The sequence below is a fragment of the Chiloscyllium plagiosum genome, chromosome 15, assembly GCF_004010195.1.
Source record: "Chiloscyllium plagiosum isolate BGI_BamShark_2017 chromosome 15, ASM401019v2, whole genome shotgun sequence".
NCBI classification, from domain to species: Eukaryota; Metazoa; Chordata; class Chondrichthyes; order Orectolobiformes; family Hemiscylliidae; genus Chiloscyllium; species Chiloscyllium plagiosum.
The window spans coordinates 45266847-45290229 of NC_057724.1; the positions used below are offsets into that span (position 1 = coordinate 45266847).

Genomic DNA, 23383 nt, shown 5'->3' on the forward strand with positions numbered 1-23383 from the left:
TTGGAGGTGTAGTGGACAGCGAAGAGAGTTACCTCAGATTACAACAGGATCTTGACCAGATGGGCCAATGGGCAGAGAAGTGGCAGGTGGAGTTTAATTCAGATAAATGCGAGGTGCTGTATTTAGGGAAAGCAAATCTTAGCAGGACATATACATTTAATGGTAAGGTCCTAGGGAATGTTGCTGAACAAAGGGACCTTGGAGTGAAGGTTCATAGCTCCTTGAAAGTGGTAGATAGGATAGTGAAGGTGGTGTTTGGTATGCTTTCCTTTATTGGTCAGAGTATTGAGTACAGGAGTTGGGAGGTCATGTTGCGACTGTACGGGACATTAGTTAGGCCACTGTTGAAATATTGCATGCAATTCTGGTCTCCTTCCTATCGGAAAGATGTTGTGAAATTTGAAAGGGTTCAGAAAAGATTTACAAGGATGTTGCCAGGGTTGGAGGATTTGAGCTATAGGGAGAGGGGCATGGATAGGATAAATAGGCAAAGTCTTTTCCATAGGGTCCCTAGAGGGCATAGGTTTAGGGTGAGAGGGGAAAGATATAAAAGAGATCTAAGGGACAACGTTTTCACACAGAGGGCTGTACAGGTATGAAATGAGCTGCCAGAGGAAATCGTGGAGGCTGATACAATTGCAACATTTAAGAGACATTTGGATGGATATATGAACAGGAAGGGTTTGGAGGGATATGGGCTGGGTGCTGGGCAGGTTGGGATATCTGGTCAGCATGGACGGGTTGGACCGAAGGGTCTTTTTCCATGTTGTACATCTCTATCACCCTGTGACTCTATGTCAGAGCTAGTCAAAGCATTTTTTGCACAGAAATGTCTGTGGATCTCAGAGGTTCTGAGTAAATGATAGGATGATTAGTGGAATGCTTACATGGACATTAGACTGGGAGTTTTATGCCCAACATTTCCTGGCTTACTATGTAGGTAATTAACTGTCTAAAGGTTCTGTCTCTACCTCAGGTCTCCAGGATGCACGGAAATTGCCTCTGGAAGTTAAACTTGAGGTCAGCAAGTCAGGATTTTAGTGGCATTCTAAAGCACATCCTTACTTATGTGTCCAATCTCCAACAACCTAGAGCCTAGGAGATCAGGAGCAATGTGCTCGTCAAATTCATGTTCAGATGCACTAATATATTAAGACCTTCTTCCACCTCTAATAGGGTGGCATCTGCAATCACCCTAATAGTTTCTAACAAATCATTGATTGGCGACACAGAACTTGATTATTGATGAAAAAGTCACATTGTGTCCTTTTGTTTTGCACTCATCAGGACAATTCACAAGAATATAAATCAAAGGGGAAAAACCAACAGTTATACTGCTACTTGCTTGGATAAATGCAGTACAACACCATTCAATAAGCTTGATACCATCCAGGACAAAGCAGGCTACTTGATTGCCACTAAAACCACAAATCTTCAGTCACTGCACCACTAATGCTTAGTAGCCTCAATATGTACTAATACAAGATGCACTACAGAAATTCCCCAAAGACCCTTTCACAGTATCTTCTAAACCAATAACTGTTACCATCTAGAACACAAGGGCATCTAACGTATGGGAATACCACAAGCTACAAGTTCCTTTTCAAGCTACTCACTATTCTGAAATATTTCGCTGTTCCTTGGAATTCCCTCTCTAGCATTGTTGTAGGTGTTCCTACAGAACGAGAACTGTACAGTTCAAGAAGACAGTTCACCACTACTTTCTCAAGGGCAACTAGGTATGGGCAATATATGCTGGGAGGAGAAAGTGAGTCTGCAGATGCTGGAGATCAAAGTTGAAACTTTATTGCTGGAACAGCAAATATTTCGCTGTTCCTTGGAATTCCCTCTCTAGCATTGTTGTAGGTGTTCCTACAGAACGAAAACTGTACAGTTCAAGAAGACAGTTCACCACTACTTTCTCAAGGGCAACTAGGTACGGGCAATATATGCTGGCCCAACCATGACTGAATATAAAATAAAGCAGGGTCATGTATTTTTTAGATACATAGAACATGCACTGCATCTGTTTCAACTCAACAAAATATGACAGCCACTCAGTGGTTTATTTCTCAGAGCAATGCCCTTATCAGTTCAAGTCAACCTGCCTGGTGATGCTGCCTGAATTGCTGTGCTCTTCCAGCACCACTGATCCAGAACCTTATCAGTTCAAGTCAACCTGCCTGGTTTAAAATTTAAACAAAGTCTGAGCAGTTAAGTGTACATTAACTATGAACAATTAGTATATTCTCCACAGCAACAGCGATACAAGTAAGATTCTCAATTGCTATTTTCGTGAATTGTCCCACTGAGTGCAAGATAAAAACGTTCAACAAAATTTGTGTTTTTTCAGCAAGCCAAATTATAAGAAATCTAACAATATGCGATTTCACTGAGAGCAATGTGTGTATTGTGTACTGTTTATGAATATAACAGTTCCAATCTAAACTTGAAACAAGTATGTGTGTTCTATGCTCAGTCAAATATGGCAAGTGCCTTAAATTACATATAACATCATTGTGGCATATTAACTTTTTAAAAGAACATTCATCTTAGGTCATAGTTGGAACACAGAGATAACACTTTCTTGGGACCAGTTGTAAGGTGACCAGGGTTGTCTTTCCCAGCACTGAGCTATGAGAGACTCATCTTAATTATTTATACCCAAATCATTTGCATTGTAATTGCTCAGCGCTGGGAAACAATAAGCATAGAAATCTAAATTCCCATTTTGCCTTAAGTTATAAAAAAAGTTTTAATCATTGCCTCAATGACCTATTGTTTTATACTTTAAAGAACAAGAATAAAAGTCTGCCTGGAGGCCGATATTTTGGACAGAGTTCGCCACTCCATCAAATGAAGTTATTGAGCTTTGAAATCAGGCTGTTTTTGGGAGTGGTCCCTGTCAGAAAAATTAGTACAATGTGCCAACATGACTTTTTCCTGTGCTGAAATGTTTATGAGCTGGACTGCTTCCAAAAAGTATGACAACCCAGTAACAGATTAGGAAAGTCATTGCATGAGGCTATACTGACCAAACTGAACAAATGGCCCTGAAACACACATACCTAATATTAGATAAAAGGTTTCAGTTACAAAAGATTTTTTGATGCATTTCAAAACACTGTCAACATTTTTGACTTCTATATTTAAGATTACTTCTGAGCATGAAAAATGTAGGAAAGTTTATGAATTAAGATGACAACTAATGAAAAGACTTTGGTCTGCATCAATTCTATGCTTCAAAGGAAGTACTTTCAGATATACATTCACATGGAGTCATTCGTAATGTCTCAAAAGCAGCAAGCCTACACATGTATGTAGGTGTGGAAGCTACATTGCAACACAGAACAATTATCAATACAAACTGGATTATAACTTTTTTGAAGGTTTTAAAACAGGGTCTCACCTGATTCGTTCACTGTCTTTTTTCTTGAGCTCGGAATCTCTCTGAATAACTTTCAAGAGTGCCTGATACTCATCCTCTGTCAAGAAACTGAGGTCCAAGTGATTATCCATCACTCCCTTCATTCCGTTATTGCATAACACAGGGTGAGGTGGGGTTGGTGTTATAGTAAATACAAAGCAGTGCAGAATTCCTAATGCTACTGCTGGATTCACTGAGAATATTAATATTCAAACCAATGCTGCATGATCAGACTTAATTGTACATGCAGTTAGGTACTTAATCCCAGCAATTCTTTTCCAGTCAATATCAGGTTTCCTTAATAGCTTTTGGCCTTTTGATTGGCAGATTGTATCAATGTGTCCACATCCAGGAGAGATCAAATTTTAAAGGACTTTGATAAAAGCCTCAGCAAATTTCATATGAGTCTGTATGAATTGCTAAATTGTGCACAAAAGGTAATGCTCATTCACAGCTTCAAGTATCCAAATGCACCTAAAGCAAGGAAAATACAGATTACTGTCTCAGTATTTATACATTAAAACATACATTGTGCTCAACAGATCTTCTCAACAACAGTTTATATTTATATATCAGCTTTAGGGTTATAAAACATTATAACTTTCACCAGGCAACAGAATCTAACAGAATTTAAAAGCAAGTAATGCTTGACACATTTGTTATTTCCTGCTAGGTTTCCTGAATAAATCAACTTTCGTCCCAGTAGGATAATGAGCAGAATGGAGAAATATTTCACAAGTCTACAACATTTAAAATCAGGCATGATATTTTGGACTAGATGGAAGTCCCACTGCTCATAAAAAAATGTTAAATTACCCAGTAAAAACTCCAGGTACATATCAATTCAGAGAGGCTGAAAATATACGATCAGACCTCAATGATCTTAAACTATCTGGGTTTATATAATATGTTAAAATAGATGAGGGTTCAACTGCAACACAACCGTGATTACCAATTAGTTGGCACTGAAGACAAGAAGACAAACAATGTGACAGGCACTTAATTCCAAGCATGGTTGTCAAAGAAAACAAGAGCTTACACATGCATTGGGGGGAGGGGACATACAGAAAACATGTTCAGACATCAAATTAAATTTGAAATACACGCTATTCAAATACACAGAGAGTACAAGACAATTATTAGATTTTTGTTTGAAGATTCATTTGAATTTTTATTCTCTACCTGAATCTGTTTTGCTTGCGAAATTGGCAAGCTATCAATCCTCTTGTCATACTGATGCTGTGCAAAGTCCACTGGGTACAAAGTTTTGTTGCACAAGGTTCACCCTCCATCATGGAGGAGGAGCAGAGAAAGAGTGGGGTTACAGCTGACAAAATAGCTATGTCCTGCTCCCAACATATAATACAGCTGATCATGGTACTCCAATGTTAGAACACCAACAGCAGTAACAGGACCATTCTACTCCTGAATTGTCTACTTGATCCAGGAAATTTTGCCCCTTCAGCCATTTCTAGAACTCAGTTTCAAATTGAGTTTAAACTAACACAATGGGCTGCATTTATGAAGGAAACTGAAGTTCTGCCACCAGATCTGAAAGTGGAAGACGACCTCACAGTGGCTCTCAGGGAGACATATATCCAGACCTGACCAGTTAAGTGGCTGCACCCAAAGCTGTCAGGGTCTATTATGGCAGTGGCCCACATCCAACAGCTATTGATCCAGTCAGGACACCAGCAGCTGATCAAAGGCACCGCCAGTAGAATGATCCTGAGAATCAAACTGCTCTAGTGACAATGTATGTATATAGAGATATTTCATGGATAAAGCATATTTTTGAATTTAAAAAAAAATCCTCAGAGATAAGTGGGGTTTATGGATTCCAGGACTAGGTAGATAGGTTCCCCAGGGAATTGCCATAGGGATAGTCAAAGCTTTATGGGTCACAAATTGTCCAAAAAAGGAGGGCTCCCTCCCTGAAGACTGCTGAAAGGTTTCATTAGATGGCCTCCCCATTCCTGTGTGCCTTCTTTCCCGTCACTAATCAAAATGGCATGATGGTAGGAAGATGCCAGGTATACCTCCCCATGCCATCTTGCCAACCTTCCTACCTCCTTCCCTATACCAGGAGGCTGGTAAAATTCCAGCCAATGTTATTTAAAATCCTCAGTTTATCTGATATCCAATCAGTTCCTAAAACTAATTACTTGCTATTGAAACACCAAATTCTCTATGACAAGGTTGCTCATGATTAGCTGCTTAGATTACAAATTCAGAGGAATACTTCACTGTATATAAGTTTCTGTAATTCCTTTAAAACATGATAAATCAGCATTCTGATCGATGTTAATGTGATCCCAAATTGAAGTTGAAAACATCAGCATGATTGATCATTTCTACACTTTTCCTTTGTTTGAATGCAGCTTTTAGTAAACCAAGTAGGGCAGGGTGACCAGAAAGCAGCAAACAGTGCTTACAAAACAGCTTTCTGTTTTCAACCAGCCTTTCGAAAGAAATATTAATTTCTCATTGTGATGACAGTGTGCATGCAAGAACAAATACAATTGTTAAGGAAAAGTTCCAGACATAAAGAGTTTGGTTGGTTCCTGAAACAAAAGTTAATCTTGTCCTTACCAGTTGTAGGTAAATCCATGTGTTGCATCACAAATAAATGTCTCTATGCGCATGAGGGATTGGCTCTGCATTTTGTAATTTCATCTGCATGCCTGAACTTGATAATATGAAAATGAGAAAATTTCTAACCAAACAATATTTTTAAAATGTTGTGTAATTGTTTTTTAAAAAAATGACTTCAAGGTTGATTATTTTCTGAGGTAGTTTTTATAAATGGAAAGTTATTTTTCTTAAGACTGTAGGCATCAGTTAACATACTAAGCAAACAAAGCTATCATTATCCAAAAAGTGGGAGGATGGAAGGAGTCACACCTAAAGGCCCAAAAGGAACCAAAGACAATTGTGGCCTCATTCCTCTGAGCCACCTCTCCTTTCCAAGACTGCCTCCCTGATTCTGTGTGCATTCTCCCTCCTAAAATGCATTCCAAACTGACTGCAATTAACTACAAAAGTTAAAAATCACACAACACCAGGTTATAGTCCAACAGGTTTAATTAGAAGCCCACTAGCTTTCGGAGCGCCGCTCCTTCATCAGGTGGTTGTGGAGGACACAATAGTAAGGCACAGAATTTATAGCAAAAGTTTACAGTGTGATGTAACTGAAATTATACATTGAAAAATACCTTGTTTGTCTGCTGAGTCTTTCATCTGTTTGAATACCATGGCAGTTTCACTTCTTTCATGTGTAAATCACAAAACTTTTTTTTAACTGTGACAATTGGTGTTAGCTCGACAATAAGTTGAAGGTGTTAGCCCCCTGTGTTCTCTGTCTATGTCATGATGTTTAGATTGATTCTAATCTAAAAAGTGAGATAACAGAGTTTTACATGAATTCATGCAGTTTTTGAGCAAAGCAAAATGCAACTCTGCAAGTACAAATTCACCCCACAAACGTATATGTATATGTGTGTATGTGGGTCTTTGTGTGTGTGTGTGTCTGTCTGGGTTGGGGGGTGAGCAAGATCAATCCCTAAGGTTGTTACAGGCCTGTTACTTATTAGATTTCTCTTTTTGAAGGGAAGAGGTTGAAACTTGAAGGGAGATTTGGTAGCTTGTGATGGCACCTGTAGTCAAATAGTTAATGTTTGCCTATACAGGTGGACGCAGCAGGTTAAGAAAATATGAAAGACAAAGAGAGGTTTCTTGATCCTGTGCAATTATAGGGGTTGCCTGGACTCTTTTAGCACAACAGTAGTTTATTTCTGAACATTTTCTGTCTTGTACTCCCTTCTGACTGAAAACTGATGATGTATCTTGGAGTTCTTCCTGGGGGTTCTGCAAAAATAACTTTTGCAATCTGTCTTTATCACAACCAAAGCAAAATGGCTGTTTTGGTAAGTTGAAATCAGCCAATGTTCCACCAGGCAAAGATATTAATTGAAGTCCTTTTCAGTCTCTTGTTCTCCCAGAAACTTGAATTATCACACCTTCAGAAGGAATCCCTGTGTTGTCCAAAGATTAAGGAGATTCTGTATTCCTTCCTTTCTCTTTACGTTGAGATGAAATAGTTCAATAGGGTTTGAACCAGCCCAAAGTAACAGACTAGTCAGCTGTGAAATCCACCTTGAAAGGAGTTTTAAACTTAACTTAGAGACTTTTCCCCACCAAAGTTACCAATTTTAAACCAAAGTGTTGGTTCTAAAATTTTTTCTTTAAACTCTGATCAAGACTGCACAGTAAGAGGAAAGTATTGCTTCCCCTGCCATTTATGATTAAGTCATACTCCATCTACAGAATATGCTCAGCAACTATCTCCATCTTCAGATTGCATATTTCATCATTTTAAGCTCTAAAAGGATGGCAGTGCAGAGGAAGTATATCTCAGTTTCTGCTAAGGAAATAAAGAATTAGATTCTCATTCTCCTATTCACTGTTAAGACTAGAAGGAAAGAACCACATCAATTCTTAATAAAAGTAGAGGTAAAGCTAGACAAATGTACATCAAAGTGTCTATAGTTATCACAGATGTTGAAACTCATATTACTATTGCAGTTACAACAAATTCTTTGATTAAGATCTAAACTGACACTTCCACTAAAGCTATTTAGAAGTAAGAAATATATTTTTACTTAATGATGGAAATTAAAATTCAACGATTCTTTACAGCACCTTCCAAATTTCATGGCTGCTCCCATCTGAAAGAACCAGGGTAGCAGGTACATGGGAACACTACCATCTGTAAGTTCCCCCACGCCACTCACTATCCTGACTTGGAGATACATTGTTATGTTGTTGGGTTAAAATCCAGGAATTCTCTCCCTAATGGCATTGTGGGACTATCTACAACATGTCAACTGCAGCAGTTCAACAAAGCAGTTCACCATCACCTTCTCAAGGGTAACTAGTGATGGGTAATAAATGCTGACCCAGCTAGTGCCACCAATGTCTCACGGGTGAATAAAGAAAAATGCATGAGAAGGAAAGGCCCCTGAAAACAGATCTGCTTAATGCAGCAATGTTATAGAGAGTCATAGAGTCATAGAGATGTACAGCACATTAAAAAGACTCTTCGGTCCATGTTATCCATGCTGACCAGATATCCCAACCCAATCTAGTCCCACCTGCCAGCACCCGGCCCTATCCCTCCAAACCCTTCCTATTCATATACCCATCCAGATGCTTTTTAAATGTTGCAATGGTATTAGCCTACACCACTTCCTCTGGCAGCTCATTCCATACATGTACCACCCTCTGCTTGAAAACATTGCCCCTTTCACCCTAAACCTATCCCCTCTAGTTCTGGACTCCCCAACCCCAGGGAAAAGACTTTGTCTGTTTATCCTATCCATGCCCCTCATGATTTTATAAACCTCTATCAGGTCACCCCTCAGCCTCCTGGCCTATTCAAACTCTCCCTATAGTTTAAATCCTCCAACCCTGGCAACATCCTTGTAAATCTTTTCTGAACCCTTTCAAGTTTCACAACATCTTTCCGATAGGAAGGAGACCAGAACTGCATGCAATATTCCAACAGTGGCCTAACCAATGTCCTGTACAGCCACAACACGCCCTCCCAACTCCTGTACTCAATACGCTGACCAATAAAGGAAAGCATACCAAACACCTTCTTCATTGTCCTATCTACCTGCAACTCCTCTTTCAGGGAGCTATGAACCAGCACTCCAAGGTCTCCCTGTTTAGCAACACTCCCTAAGACCTTACCATTAAATGTATAAGACCTGATAAGATTTGCTTTCTCAAAATGCAGCATTTATCTAAATTAAACTCCATCTGCCACTTCTCAGCCCATTGGCCCATCTGATCAAGATCCCGTTGTAATCTGAGGTAGCCTTCTTTGATGCCCACTACACCTCCAATTTTGGTGTCATCTGCAAGCTTACTAACTAAACCTCTTAAGCTCACATTCAAATCATTTATATAAATGATGAAAAGTAGTAGACCCAGTCCTGATCCTTGTGGTACTCCACTGGTCACAGGCCTCCAGTCTGAAAAACAACCCTCCACCACCACCCTCTGACTTCTATGAGCCAGTTCCGTGTCCAAATGGCTAATTCTCCTGTATTCCATGAGATCAAACCTTGCTAACCAGTCTTCCATGGGGAACCTTGTCAAACGCCTTACTGAAGTCCATATAGATCACATCTACCACTCTGCCTTCATCAATCCTTTCTGTTACTTCTTCAAAAAAAATGCAATCAAGTTTGTGAGACATGATTTCCCACGCACAAAGCCACGATGACTACCACTAATCAGTCCCTTCCATTCCAAATACATGTAAATTCTGTCCTTCAGGATTCTCCAACAACTTGCCTAGCACCAACATCAGGTTCACAGGTCTATAGTTCACTGGCTTTTTCTTACCACCTTTCTTAAATAGTGGCACCACATTAGCCATTCTCCAGTCTTCCGGCACCTCACCTGTGACTATCGATGATACAAATATCTCAGCAAGAGGCCCAGCAATCACTTCCCTCGGTTCCCACAGAATCCTCGGGTACACCCGATCAGGTTGTGGGGATTTATCCACTTTTATGCGTTTCAAGGCATTCAGCACTTCCTCCTCTGTAATATAGACATTTTTTAAGATGTCACCATCTATTTCCCCACATTCTATATCTTCCATGCCCTTTTTCACAGTAAACACTAATACAAAATACTCGTTTAGTACCACCTCCATCTCCTACGGCTCCACACAAAGGTCCCCTTGCTGATCTTTGAGGGGCCCTATTCTCTCCTTGCTTACCCTTTTGTTCTTAATGCATTTGTAAAAACCCTTTGGACTCTCATTAACTCTATTTGCCAGAGCTATCTCATGTCCCCTTTTTGCCCTCCTGATTTCCTTCCCTAAATATACTCCTACTGCCTTTATACTCTTCCAAGGATTCACTCGATTTATCCTGTCTATATCTGACATATGTTCCTTCTTTTTCTTAACCAAACCCTCAATTTCTTTAGTCATCCAGTATTCTCTACAGCTACCAGCCTTTCCTTTCACCCTAACCCGGAATATGCTGTCTCTGGACTATCGTTATCTCATTTCTGAAGCCTTCCCATTTTCCAGCTGTCCCTTTATTGCGTATATCTGCACCCAATCAGCTTTTGAAAGTTCTTGCCTAATAGCGTCAAAATTGGCCTTTCTCCAGTTTAGAACTTCAACTTTTAGATCTGATCTATCTTATTCCACACTATTTTAAAACGAACAGAATTATGGTCGCTGGCCCCAAAGTGCTTTCCCACTGACACCTCTGTCACCTGCCTCGCCTTATTTCCCAAGAGTAGATCAAGTTTTGCAACTTCTTTAGTAGGTACATCAATATACTGAATCAGAGAATTTTGATGCATGCACTTAAATTCCTCACCATCCAAACCCTTAACACTACGGCAGTCCTAGTCTATGTTTGGAAAGTTAAAATCCCCTACCATAACCATCCTATTATTCTTACAGATAACGGAGATCTCCTTACAAATTTGTTTCTCAATTTCCCTCTGACTATTTGGGGGTCTATAATACAATCCCAATGAGATGATCATCCCTTTCTTATTTCTCAGTTCCACCCAAATAACTTCCCTGGATGTATTTCCAGGAATATCCTCCCATAAAAATGCCACTCCCCCTCCTCTCTTGCCTCTCTTTCTGTCCTTCCTGTAGCATTTGTATCCTGGAACATTAAGTTGCCAGTCCTGTCCATCCCTGAGCCATGACTCTAATTGCTATGATATCCCAGTCCCATGTTCCTAACCATGCCGAGTTCATCTGCCTTCCCTGTTAGGCCCCTTGCATTGAAATAAATGCAGTTTAATTTATCAGTCCTACCTTGTTCTCTGCTTTGTCCCTGCCTGCCCTGACTGCTTGACTCGTCTTTGTTCTCAACTGTACCAGTCTCAGATTGAAATCTTTCCTCACTATCTCCCTGGGTCCCACCCTCACCTTACTAGTTTAAATTCTCCTGAGCTGCTCCAGCAAATCTCCCTGCCAGTATATTAGTCTTCTTCCTATTTAAGTACAATCTGTCCTTCTTGTACAGGTCACTTCTACCCCAAAACAGCTTCCAATGATCCAAAAATGTGAATCCTTCTCCCATACAGCAGCTCCTCAGCCATGCATTCATCTGCTCTAACCTCCTATTCCTGCCCTCGCTAGCTTGTAGCACTATAGTAATCCATATATTATTACTCAAGGACCTCCTTTTAAATTCTTGCCTAACTCTCTGTAATCTCCCTTCAGAATCTCAACCTTTTCCTTTCCTATGTTGTTAGTTCAAATGTATACAATGACCTCTTGCTGGCCCCTCTCTCCCTTGGGAACATTCTGCACCCTTGCAGAGACATCCTTGATCCTGACACTAGGGAAGCAACACACCATTCTGATTTTTCACTGCTGGCCACAAAAACATCTGACTGTACCTCTGACTAGAGAGTCCCCTGACACAATTGATCTCTTGGAACCCCGATGTACCCCTCATTGCATTAAAGCCAGTCTCAATACCAGAAACTTGACTGTTTGTGCTACGTTCCCCTAAGAATCCATCACCCCATACATTTTCCAAAACAGCACACTTGTTTGAAATGGGGATAGCCACAGAAGACTCCTGCACTACCTGCCTCCCTCTCTTACCTTTCCTGGAGTTAACTCATCTATATGACTGTATCTGTGACTTTTCTCCCTTCCAATAACTGCCATTCATCACATCCCCTTGCTCTTGTAAATTCCTCATTGCCTCCAACTGTTTCTCCAACCAATCCATTCAATCGGATAGGATTCGCAACGAACAGCATTTATTGCAGATATAATCCTCAGTAACATGTAAACTCTTCTTAAACTCCCACATCCGACAAGAACAGCATATCACTCCACTAAAGGCCATTTTTGCTTCTTTCAATCTACAGACCCAGAAGATAGCACTATCTTATTCCTCTATAAAACATTGTTCCAGGTTAAATTAATACTTACGGTTTATACTTTTAAGTTTAATCAAGAGACCTATCTCAATAAAACATATAATCAAGAAAGAACCCACTCTACTCACTACTGCAGACTTACTGTAAGACCACGCAAAAGTATTCACTTATCTGTTTCTGTGCTGTGACCTCTCCCAAACAGGATCCTCCAAGATTAGTTGTGAATTTCACTGCTTGTTCATTTTCCCTGGCGCACGCCAATGTCCAGCGATACATGAATTCAAACAGCAAAGGCAGTAACTGTGCAGGCTCACTGCTGTGTCAGTTTGCAGTGTGGGTTTATTTTCCTCTGTTTCTCTCCTGCACTGACCTCACCATGTGCTTACTTTGTTTGTTCCTTTCCCTTTTAAAATTGCTGTTTTGACTTTTCGTAATTCAACAAATCTTAGCAATTCGAGATTACCATCTCACTTATCTCAAAACAAGGACAAATGTATGGAATAACTCTAAATTACTAAATAATTCTTGAAGTTTGGATTCCAAGGTAACAGATGTACAGATCATGTAATTTATTTAGTTCCATCTTCTGTGCTTGATCTTCAGTGAAGATCCAAGTGTTTGTTCATTCAAGGCCAAGTTCTTGCAAAATACTGCTTATTGGAAGCATTAAACTAGGTGCCTGGGTCAGGTTAAAAAGAACATGGTAGAGTAAGATATGTTACTTCCCTCAATATTCCCCATTGTATTTCATAGTCATTTCTCCCTCTGAGCATTCCTGATTCCTGATGAATGGCTTTTGCCCGAAACGTCGATTTTCCTGCTCCTCAGATGCTGCCTGACCTGCTGTGCTTTTCCAGCACCACTCTGATCTAAACTCTGGTTTCCAGCATCTGCAGTCCTCACTTTTGCCTATTTCTCCCTCTGAGTCTAGCCTCTGGGACCATTGATTTAAATCACTGGGTGGAATTTTCCCATTTTTAGTTCAAGGCTTTTGCTGAGTGAGATTTCATTGTCCCCAGTCCACTATGGCTCTCAGCAGCTTTCCTCATGAAATCTTTTGCCCCTCCCCTCACTAATTATGCATATGGGCTATTTGGTGCCTTTCTACTGGCAGAGAGACACAGATGCTCACCACTGCTGGCACGGCCTGGGATGCACTCTACTGATGACATATTTAAAGCCCAGCTGCAAACCTAATCAGACACCACAAGCCAGGAACTGCCTCTCATTCTGCAGTGTTCAACCATTATCACTGAGAATGTAAGGAGAGCTCACACCCCCACTTTGCTGTAGGAAGCGCTGCAGAAGGAATGGTGGAGTGGAGGATTAGGTCAGTCCTGTGTTTGGAGTTAAAAGCAATGCATAGCAGTGCAAGAAGGACGACGACTTTCTGTACTCTGCAAGGGTAAATACCAGAATCTTCCCTCTGCTACCTCACGCTCACAGGGCTACCACTCACTCTAACTTTGTCACTGCACATGCAAGTCATCCAGATTCATGGACGACTCTCAGAATTGGATATAGAATGACTCTTACTCTCCACCCAAACAAATAATGCTTCCTACTCTCCGTACCTCCTACTCCCTCACTGTCATCATGACCCTGATGGGAAAATTGATCTGGAAATCAAGCCCCACTACTTCATGAGTCACCGCCAATGTGAAAAGTGATTAACTTAAATATTGGGATAGTTCATTTCTGTCTGTGAACACTATCTAGGATAAAAGAAACTCACATCAAGTGTCAGCAATGAGCAAAAAACCAAAAACCTGTTTACTATAATGAACATGCTCTTATATATGGGACAATTGATTATTAATTAATAATATGGAAACTTAAATTATATTTTGGATTAGTGGTGCTGGAAGAGCACAGCAGTTCAGGCAGCATCCGAGGAGCAGCAAAATCGACGTTTCGGGCAAAAGCCCTTCATCAGGAATAAAGGCAGAGAGCCTGAAGCATGGAGAGATAAGCTAGAGGAGCTTATCTGGTTTCCAGCATCTGCAGTCATTGTTTTTACCTAGCTGATTTTAAACGTAAATTATAGCCCATCTAAATGAAGCACACATTAGTTCACAAATAAGATGGACAGGACAGATGAGACAGTCTGTCAGATATATGGTAGGTGGAAAACATCTAGGCAAAAAATGACAAATTCTGTGGATCAAGAATCCAAAGCACAAGGGAAAATGAGGTGACTTTCACAATTTCTTTTGGTTTTTCATGATCATATTATGTTGTTGGCTGTGGTGATCCTCCATTTGGTAGCTGGTCTGTTGAACTAAGTCTTGGCTTGAGTTAGAAACATTCTTTCTTTGCAGAGTTTTTGATGGCTATTTATTTTCCACTCACTGATGGGGAAAGAGTGATCATAATGTGGCAGACTTGTGAAGGTGTGAGTTAAGTGCTCTGTCTGCTCTCAGTTCTGAGTCAAACTGCAGCTTTAAACCAATCCAACTCCTGTTGCTTGTCAACTTCTTTTTTCTCAAAAACAAAAAAAAAATCTTATGTCAGCATGGCTCTCAAATTTATCGCATCCAGCTTCTTAAAAAAAAGTCTTTGTGTAACTTGTAAGTAACCATTATTCCAATATTCCTTCAAGTTGCAAATATCAAAAAAACGAGTTATTTCTCTACCCTAACCCTATCGCAGTCAAGCATTTCAAACTTCTATTTTTAAGTTTATAATTCAAACAAAACACGTCATTCTTATATAACTCAAATCTTGGAAAGATTAAATGCCATTTTTAAATGTATTTTATCCCAAGACAAACATTACATGTATACAATAAAACACACAAAATATCATATTCCTTCACTCATACTCATTCATACCAAAATTACTTACAATGTGAAAAAAATTAGATGTAATTTTGGAACTTGAGTCTGAATTTCATTTGGTAGTCCATGCTGAATAAAAAACTGAGTTAGGTTTTCCACTACTACTTCAACAGCATCGATCCTCAAAAGAATAGCTTCTGGAAATAGGTTTTTCATCTCCTTAACTAGAAGGACATAATGGTGTTCTGTTTTCATTTTTAGCAAAGGTGCAACACATTGAATGACACTTCAAAGATGGGTGTAGGTCTTACAGGTGTTATTTACATGCAGAGGCTTGCTATTATCTAACAGAAATGACATATTTTACAGAACTGCACATCCTTATTATGCCTTGCCCAAGTAAAACACCTGGAGAAAGTGAGGACTGCAGACACTGGAGATCAGAGTCAAGAGTGTGGTGCTGGAAAGCACAGCAGGTCAGGCAGCATCCGAGGAGCAGGAAAATCGACGTTTCAGGCATAATTCCTGATAAAGGGCTTATGCCCAAAACGTCGATTCTCCTGCTCCTCGGATGCTGCCTGACTCACTGTGCTTTTCCAGCACCACACTCTTGACAAGTAAAATACCTGTTTATCGATACTTAAGATCTCCATTTTCCTAGGTGTCCTACCACAGATATTTCATGTGCTCCTCTGCAATATCTCCTTAAGCTATCTGGCATTACCACTAACTATTTTTTGGTCATTCATGGGATGAGGGCATCACTGGCTAGGCCAACATTTATTGCCCATCCCAAATTGCGTGGGGGGCAGTTAAGAGTCAATCACATTCCTGTGGGTCTTGAGTCACTTGTAGGCCAGATCAGGTAAGGATGGCAGTTTCCTTCCCCAAAACACATTCGTGAACCAGATGGGTTTTTCTGATAATCACTGATCATTAGATTCTTAATTCCAGAATTTATTGAATTCAAATTCTATCATCTGCTGTGGTGGGATTCAAACCCAGAACATTATCTAATGAACAACTGTCCATTACTTGTCTGCAGATCTGTGAGAATGTCTCCACTTCCTCATCAGAACTTCATTTTTCATATAATAACACTATAGAACTCAGTCAGCCTCAGATTCAATATGGGCTGATTGTGTGTTAACTTAGAGTCATAGAGTCAGAGATATACAGCACAGAAACAGTCCAACTCGACCATGTCGACCAGACCGCATAAGACCATAAGACATAGGAGCAAATATTAGGCCATTCAGCCCATCGAGTCTGCTCCACCATTCAATCATGGCTGATCAGTTTCTCAACCATATGCTCCTGCTTTCTCCCCATAACCCTTGATCCTCTTGACAATCAAGAACCTATCTACCTCAGTCTTAAAAATGCTTAATAACCTGGCCTTATGCGGCAATGAATTCCAAAGATTCACCACTCTCTTACTGAAAAAGCTTCTCTTTATCTCCATTCTAAAAGGTATTCCCTTTATTCTAAGGCTATGCTCTCAGATCCTAGTCTCTCCCACCAATGGAAACATCTTCCCAACATCCACCCTGTCCAGGCTATTCAGTATTCTGTAGGTTTCAATTAGATTCGCTCTCATCCTTCTAAACTCCATCGAATATAAACCCAGAGTCCTCAAATGTTTCTCACATGTTACGTTTTTCATTCCTGGGACCATTCTCGTAAACCTCCTCTGAACACGCTCCAGGGCCAGTACATCCAGGGTCAGACCGCAGCCTTACAGAGCCTCAGAAGTACATCCCTGCTTTTATATTTAAATCTTCTCAAAATAAATATAAATTCAGTCCCATTTACCAGCATTTGGCCCATATCTCTCTAAACCCTTCCTATTCATATATCCATCCAGATGCCTTTTAAACATTACAATTTGGAGACACTAGTGTTGGACTGGGGTGGACAAAGTTAAAAATCACACAACACTAGGTCATAGTCCAACAGGTTTATTTGGAAGCACTAGCTTTCAGAGCGCAGCTCCTTCATTAGGTGGTTGTGGAGGATAAGATTATAAGACACAGAATTTATAGCAAAAGATTACAGTGTGATATATTGAAAAAGGCCAATATATAATTTCAGTTACATCACACTGTAAAAATTTGCTACAAATTCTGTGTCTTACAATCTTGTTCTCCACAACCACCTGATGAAGGAGCAGCGCTCCGAAAGCTAGTGCTTCCAAATCAACCTGTTGGACTATAACCTGGTGTTGCATGATTTCTAACTTTTAAATGTTGTAATTGTGTCAGCCGCCACCATTTCCTCTGGCAGCTCATTCCATACATGCTCCACCTCTGCATGAGAACATTGTCCCTTAGGTCCCTTTCATATCCTTCCCCTCTCACCCTAAACCTATGCCCTCAAGTTTTGGACTCCCCCATCCTAGGGAAAAGACCTGGCCTATTTAGCCTATCCATGCCCCTCATGATTTTATAAACCTCTATAATGTCACCCCTCAGCCTCCAACATTCCAGGGAAAATAACCCAAGCAAATTCAGCCTCTCACTACAGCTCAAACCTTTAATCCTGGCAACGTCGTTGTAAATCTTTGCTTATTTCCAAATCCACTTTCTGAATGTCAATTAAAGAAGACATATTAAACACTTCTTTCGAGTTACTCCCATCATGAAAGAAAGTTTTGATAACTCTAACATCTGCCTGTGGTATTAATTTTATCTCTAGTGATGGACATTGTTTAGTCATTGCTCTGGTCACCAAAAAGATGGAAATACCTGGAACATGTTCCTGTGACTGTTCTATCTCTTTAACCTCACTCAGACTTTTTTTGATTGGGGGTGAAACTATAAATTTCACTCAGTCAAATCATTACCTCGGTGTACATCAACTCTGTACAGGGTAACTTCTTAACAGTTCTTACTCCCATTGCTGCAACAAGTCAAATTGTAAGTGCACTTTCTACAAAAGCAGACATATAGACTCTACTTATCCCATATATTAAAGTGTTGACTCTCTCAAATGCAAAGGCGTGGATCCTCAGACTCTGGCAGGACCTTTGAGATCCAAGCGATAGACAGCATTTCTTTAGAGCATAGAAGTTACCCCTGTCTGGAAGTCATCCCCTTCTGTAAAGTTATTTGCACCACTTCAATTTGACTGTTGTAGGGCTGAAAGGCAATTCAGCCGATTTCTATACAATAACAAATATACTTCAAAGTAATTATATAATTTATGAAAATGTGTAATAATCAGAAGGTGGTCTTTAATCCTTGAGAATTCCCTCACTAAAGCCACTTGGAAACGAGGGAACCCACTGGATATCAAAACAATTCAGAATTGGAACTCCAGAGTTTGAATCTGACCTCTCTCCCCTCCACACTGTGACATTCAGGCAATACCTGTAATGCTACCAGTCAGCCACTCGTTCCATTTGCTAATTAAGTACTTAAATATTTCATTTATTCAGTCAATGCTGGCATTTATTACCCATGCATGTTTGACATTGAGAAGGTGGTGGTGAGCTGCCTATTGAACTGCTGCAGTCTTTGGGGTGTAGGTATAATGCTGGTAGGGAGGGAATTCCAGGATTTTGGCACAGTAACAATGAAGGAACAGTGATATATTTCCAAGTCAGGATGGTGAGTGGTTTGGAGGAGAAATTGCAGGTGGTGTATCTACTGGAGTGTAGCTTCATAGTTCCTTGAAAGTAATGATGCAAGTAGATCAGACAGTGGAGAAGGCATTTGGTATGCTTTCCTTTATTGGTCAGAGCATTGAGTATAGGCATTGGGAGATCATGTTGCAGCTGTACAGGACATTGGTTAGACTACTTTTGGAATATTGTGTGTAATTCTGGTCTCCTTCCTATTGGAAGGATGTTGTGAAACTTGAAAAGGTTCAGAAAGGTTTACAAGGATGTTGCCATGGTTGGAGGATTTGAGCTATTGGGAAAGGCTGAATAGGCTGGGGCTTTTTTCCCTGGAGCATCAGAGGCTGAGGGGTAACCTTATAGAGGTTTATTAAATCACAAGGTGAATAGACAAGACCTTTTTCCTGAGGTGAGGGAGTCCAGAACTAGAGTGAAAAGGTCTAGGGCGAGAGAGAAAAGATATAAAAGAGACCTAAGGGGCAACGTTTTCACACAGAGGGTGGTGCATGTATGGGATGAGCTGCCAGAGAAAGTGGTGGAGGCTAGTACAATTACAGCATTTAAAAGGTATCTGGGTATACGAATAGGAAGGGTTTAGCGGGAAATGGGCCAACTGCTGGCAAATGAGACTAGATTAGGTTAGGATATCTGTTCAACACGGACTAGTTGGACCTAACTGTCTGTTTCCGTGGTATACTCTATGACTCTATTTAGGTGGTGAAAGACACAGGTTTGGAAGGTGCTGCCTAGGGAGGAAGGTGCGAAGGAATATTTTCCATTTAACATGTTGATTAAACAAACACAATATAAATACACATATTCTTATTTCTCTTCTTCATCTTCAACTGACTTTTCTGGTGAAGTATTGCACAATCAAGGAATAAATGCATTTACTTTCAACCTTCTTTTCCTTACAGCATTGCACACATTCAGTAACAGACATAAGTTGCAATGATGCATAAAGGCGGGGACGTTCAGCCAACACATTTGTAATGCACCTTCCCAGACATTAGTTCGGGATCTTTAACAGCACCCTTAGCATTAGAATATGAAAAACCTTTCTTCTATATTTCTTGGTATCACATATCCTATTGTTTCTTCAAATAGAATTAACAACTAGACATGTTACAAATATCACTCTGAGCTGAGTCCTAACATTATTATTTTTTCATAGGTTTGCACCTTCACATAAAACAGAAGGAACCTTGATTAAAAACAATGGGTGATATTTTTAGAACATTATTACGTTTGGGATTGATTTGCAATGAAGAAACCATAACTCACTTGCACTGAATATTGAGTTGCCATCTGTTGCACATAGGAAAGCCCTTTGTTTTCTCCTGGCCAAGAATGATTTTTGCGCAGTGCTTGGCTCCTTTTTCATTCAGTAACAGGTGCTGGGCCCTACTGTAACACTAGACTCAAGCTGCAAACATGTGGAATCTGTGTAGAATTCATTTTTGAGGAACAGTGTGGTTAAACCTACAGCAGATCTCAGGCAGAATTTTTTTAAGGCTGCCTTTGCTGCTTTTCAATTCCCTGCAGATTCCATCATTTATTCACTTAGAGCATGGTCAGCAAATAGAGAACCGTGCATCAGTTAACTGCTCCTGTAAAGAACACATATATTGTGTAAAACATTCTGACTTAAGCACTAGAGAAGTAACATCTCAATTTTTCAAAATATCACAATGAGTTCTAGATTAAAGAACTATTCTTACTTTGTTTGATGAATGCTTTAGTTAGAGGGATACACCTCACAGAGATTTATTGCATTATAAATATATTATATCGGGTAAGTATTTGAAAACTCTGCTTATACAATGGGCGAAGATATTTACAATGTTGTCACCCAGCAATGATTAAGAATTTCAAGGAACCTCACAAATAATGTACTTAGACAACAGATGGCAACTCAATAAGAACCTAATAAGATTAACTTGTATCAAGTATCTCCCACTGAACGTAATTGGATGAAGAAGCAGAAATATTAGCATGACACTGAAAAGATTGAGACAACTTTAAAACATTGGTGTGGACTTGTTGGGCCGAAGGACCTGTTCCCACACTGTAGGGAATCTAATCTAAAAACAAATTTGTATTACTTATGTAACATCTCCTCATTAAAAGTTAGGAGATCGACACTGCATGAAAATAGGTTTTGGAAACGTTTGAAGATAAAGAGAGAAAAGAGTTTCAGTGATCAGGATTGAGAAAGCTGAAGAGTCTTCCAACCTGAAGACAGTGTCAGGGAAAAGGCGGACGGAGGAGAGAATAGTCTCAGGGCTGAATCTTAAGTGACAAATTTCGTGAGTTCCATGGAGGTATCTCTCTACTAGACCAAACAGATTTTCTCATGCTATCTTACCAAACTCACCTCAACACTGAGGCACATGCCCTTGTTTTGTATTTTCCCATTCATCCTTGATGGAAATACTCACTACTACAGGGATACCCTGCGACCCCTGGCACCTGATCCATATTTAAAAGATAGTCCAGTGCTGCCCAGCATAGTTCCTGACATTTTTCTCAGATGTGAAAAACAAAAGAATATTAGAGCCCTGGTTTGGGGACAGGGACCAGTGGGTCCTTGGTAGATGGGATGGTATAGAGGAGGGTCAAGAGTGTGGTGCTGGAAAAGCACAGCAGGTTGTCAATGTGAATTTATTCTTCACATGCCAGAACTTCTACCTCTTATTCACAATGCATTCAGTCTTTTGTCTTCTGCGGGGGTGCTAGTGGAATCTACATTAGACTCCCATACAGTTTATTAATTTTGAGGTTGTAGTAATTGTCATAAGCTTCTAATACTGCTTTGAATTTTTCATAGAGATGTACAGCATGGAAACAGACCCTTCAGTCCAATCCGTCCATGCCGACCAGATATCCCAACCCAATCTAGTCCCACCTGCCAGCACCCAGCCCATATCCCTCCAAACCCTTCCTATTCATATACACATCCAAATGCCTCTTAAATGTTGCAATTGTATCAGCCTCCACCACTTCCTCTGGCAGCTCATTTCATAACCGTACCACTCTTTGTCTGCAACAGTTGCCCCTTAGGTCTCTTTTATATCTTTCTCCTCTCACTCTAAACCTACGCCCTCCAGTTCTGGACTCCCTCACCCCAGGGAAAAGACTTTGCCTATTTATCCTATCCATGCCCCTCATAATTTTGTAAACCTCTATAACGTCACCCCTCAGCCTCCGACACTCCAGGGAAAACAGCCCCAGCCTGTTCAGCCTCTCTCTATAGCTCAAATCCTTCAACCTTGGTAACATTCTTGTAAATCTTTTTTGAACCCTTTCAAGTTTCACAACATCTTTCTGATAGGAAGGAGACCAGAATTGCACACAATATTCCAACAGTGGCCTAACTCGTGTCCTGTTCAGCCGCAACATGATCTTATAACTCCTGTACTCTATACTCTGACCAATAAAGGAAACGCCTTCATCACTATCCTATCTACCTGCAACTCCCCTTTCAAGGAGCTATGAACCTTCACTCCAATGTCTCTTTGTTCAGCAACACTCCCTGCGACCTTACCATTAAGTGTATAAGTCCTGCTAATATTTTATTTCCCAAAATGCAGCACCTCGCATTTATCTGAATTAAACTTCATCTGCCACTTCTCAGCCCATTGGCCATTTGGTCAATCTGAGGTGACCCTCTTCGCTCTCGACTACACCTCCAATTTTGGTGTCATCTGCAAACTTAGAAGTCCATATAGATCACATCTACTGCTCTGCCCTTATCAATCCTCTTTGTTACTTCTTCAAAAAACTCAATCAAGTTTGTGAGACATGATTTCCCATGCACAAAGCCATGTTGACTATCTCTAATCAGTCCTTGTCTTTCCAAATACATGTACATACTGTCCCTCAGGATTCCCTCCAACAACTTGCCCACCACCGACGTCAGGCTCATCGGCCTATAGTTCCCTGGCTTGTCCTTACCACCCTTCTGAAACAGTGGCACCACATTTGGCAACCTCTAGTCTTCCGGCACCATGTTTCACTTATTCCTTGGCAAGCAATAACAGCATTTGCTACATGTACAGAAGTGCATTTAGTTGTTCAGATTCTGCCTTAGTTTCCACTTTGGAAGCTATTCTGTACAACAATAATTATTTGCTCCAGGATCTCCCAACTTTGTATTTAATTTGGCTATGAGAGAGAACTTGCATGTTCCAGGCTGAAGACCCAGGAAATTGTTAATCAAACAATTTGAATGATAAACGTTGAGCAATTTAAAGAAACATGCAATTCTGCTCCAACACAGAATCATATCACCAGTTTTATGGTCTGTGGTAAAACTGAAGAACTGAATTCCTACACTTCTAATCTCTGCATATTTAAATAACAAAATAAATAGTCACTGTTTAAAAATTGAGAAATTTAACAATCAAGCTTTATGAAATTGCACCTTCAGAACCTGTGCCATTATTTAGTAGCAAGTACAACAAAATCCCATTGGGACCTCACGCAACAAGGTGTAATTTTCTCAAGGCCTTTTACAGTGAGACTCTGTGTAACAGTAGAAGTCGTCATCTCTTCAATTGATTGCCTATCAATGATGCTACCTCAAAAGTATAATTGGAT

The 23383-nt window shown here is 40.2% G+C and overlaps 1 protein-coding gene across 7 annotated transcripts in view; it reads right to left on the reverse strand.

The window, feature by feature from the left end:
- Window positions 1–23383, reverse strand: part of LOC122557280 (synaptotagmin-like protein 2) — a 110197-nt gene that overhangs the window by 70769 nt on the left and 16045 nt on the right. For 5 of the 7 annotated variants that reach the window (XM_043704811.1, XM_043704812.1, XM_043704813.1 and 2 more), the window contains one exon: window positions 3410–3901. In XM_043704811.1, the coding sequence (XP_043560746.1) occupies window positions 3410–3531 (122 nt within the window). In that variant the 5' untranslated portion in view covers window positions 3532–3901. Of the gene's footprint in view, window positions 1–3409; window positions 3902–6019; window positions 6115–6642; window positions 6661–23383 lie in introns of those variants that run through there. The other 2 variants (XM_043704810.1, XM_043704809.1) reach the window with 2 other exon arrangements.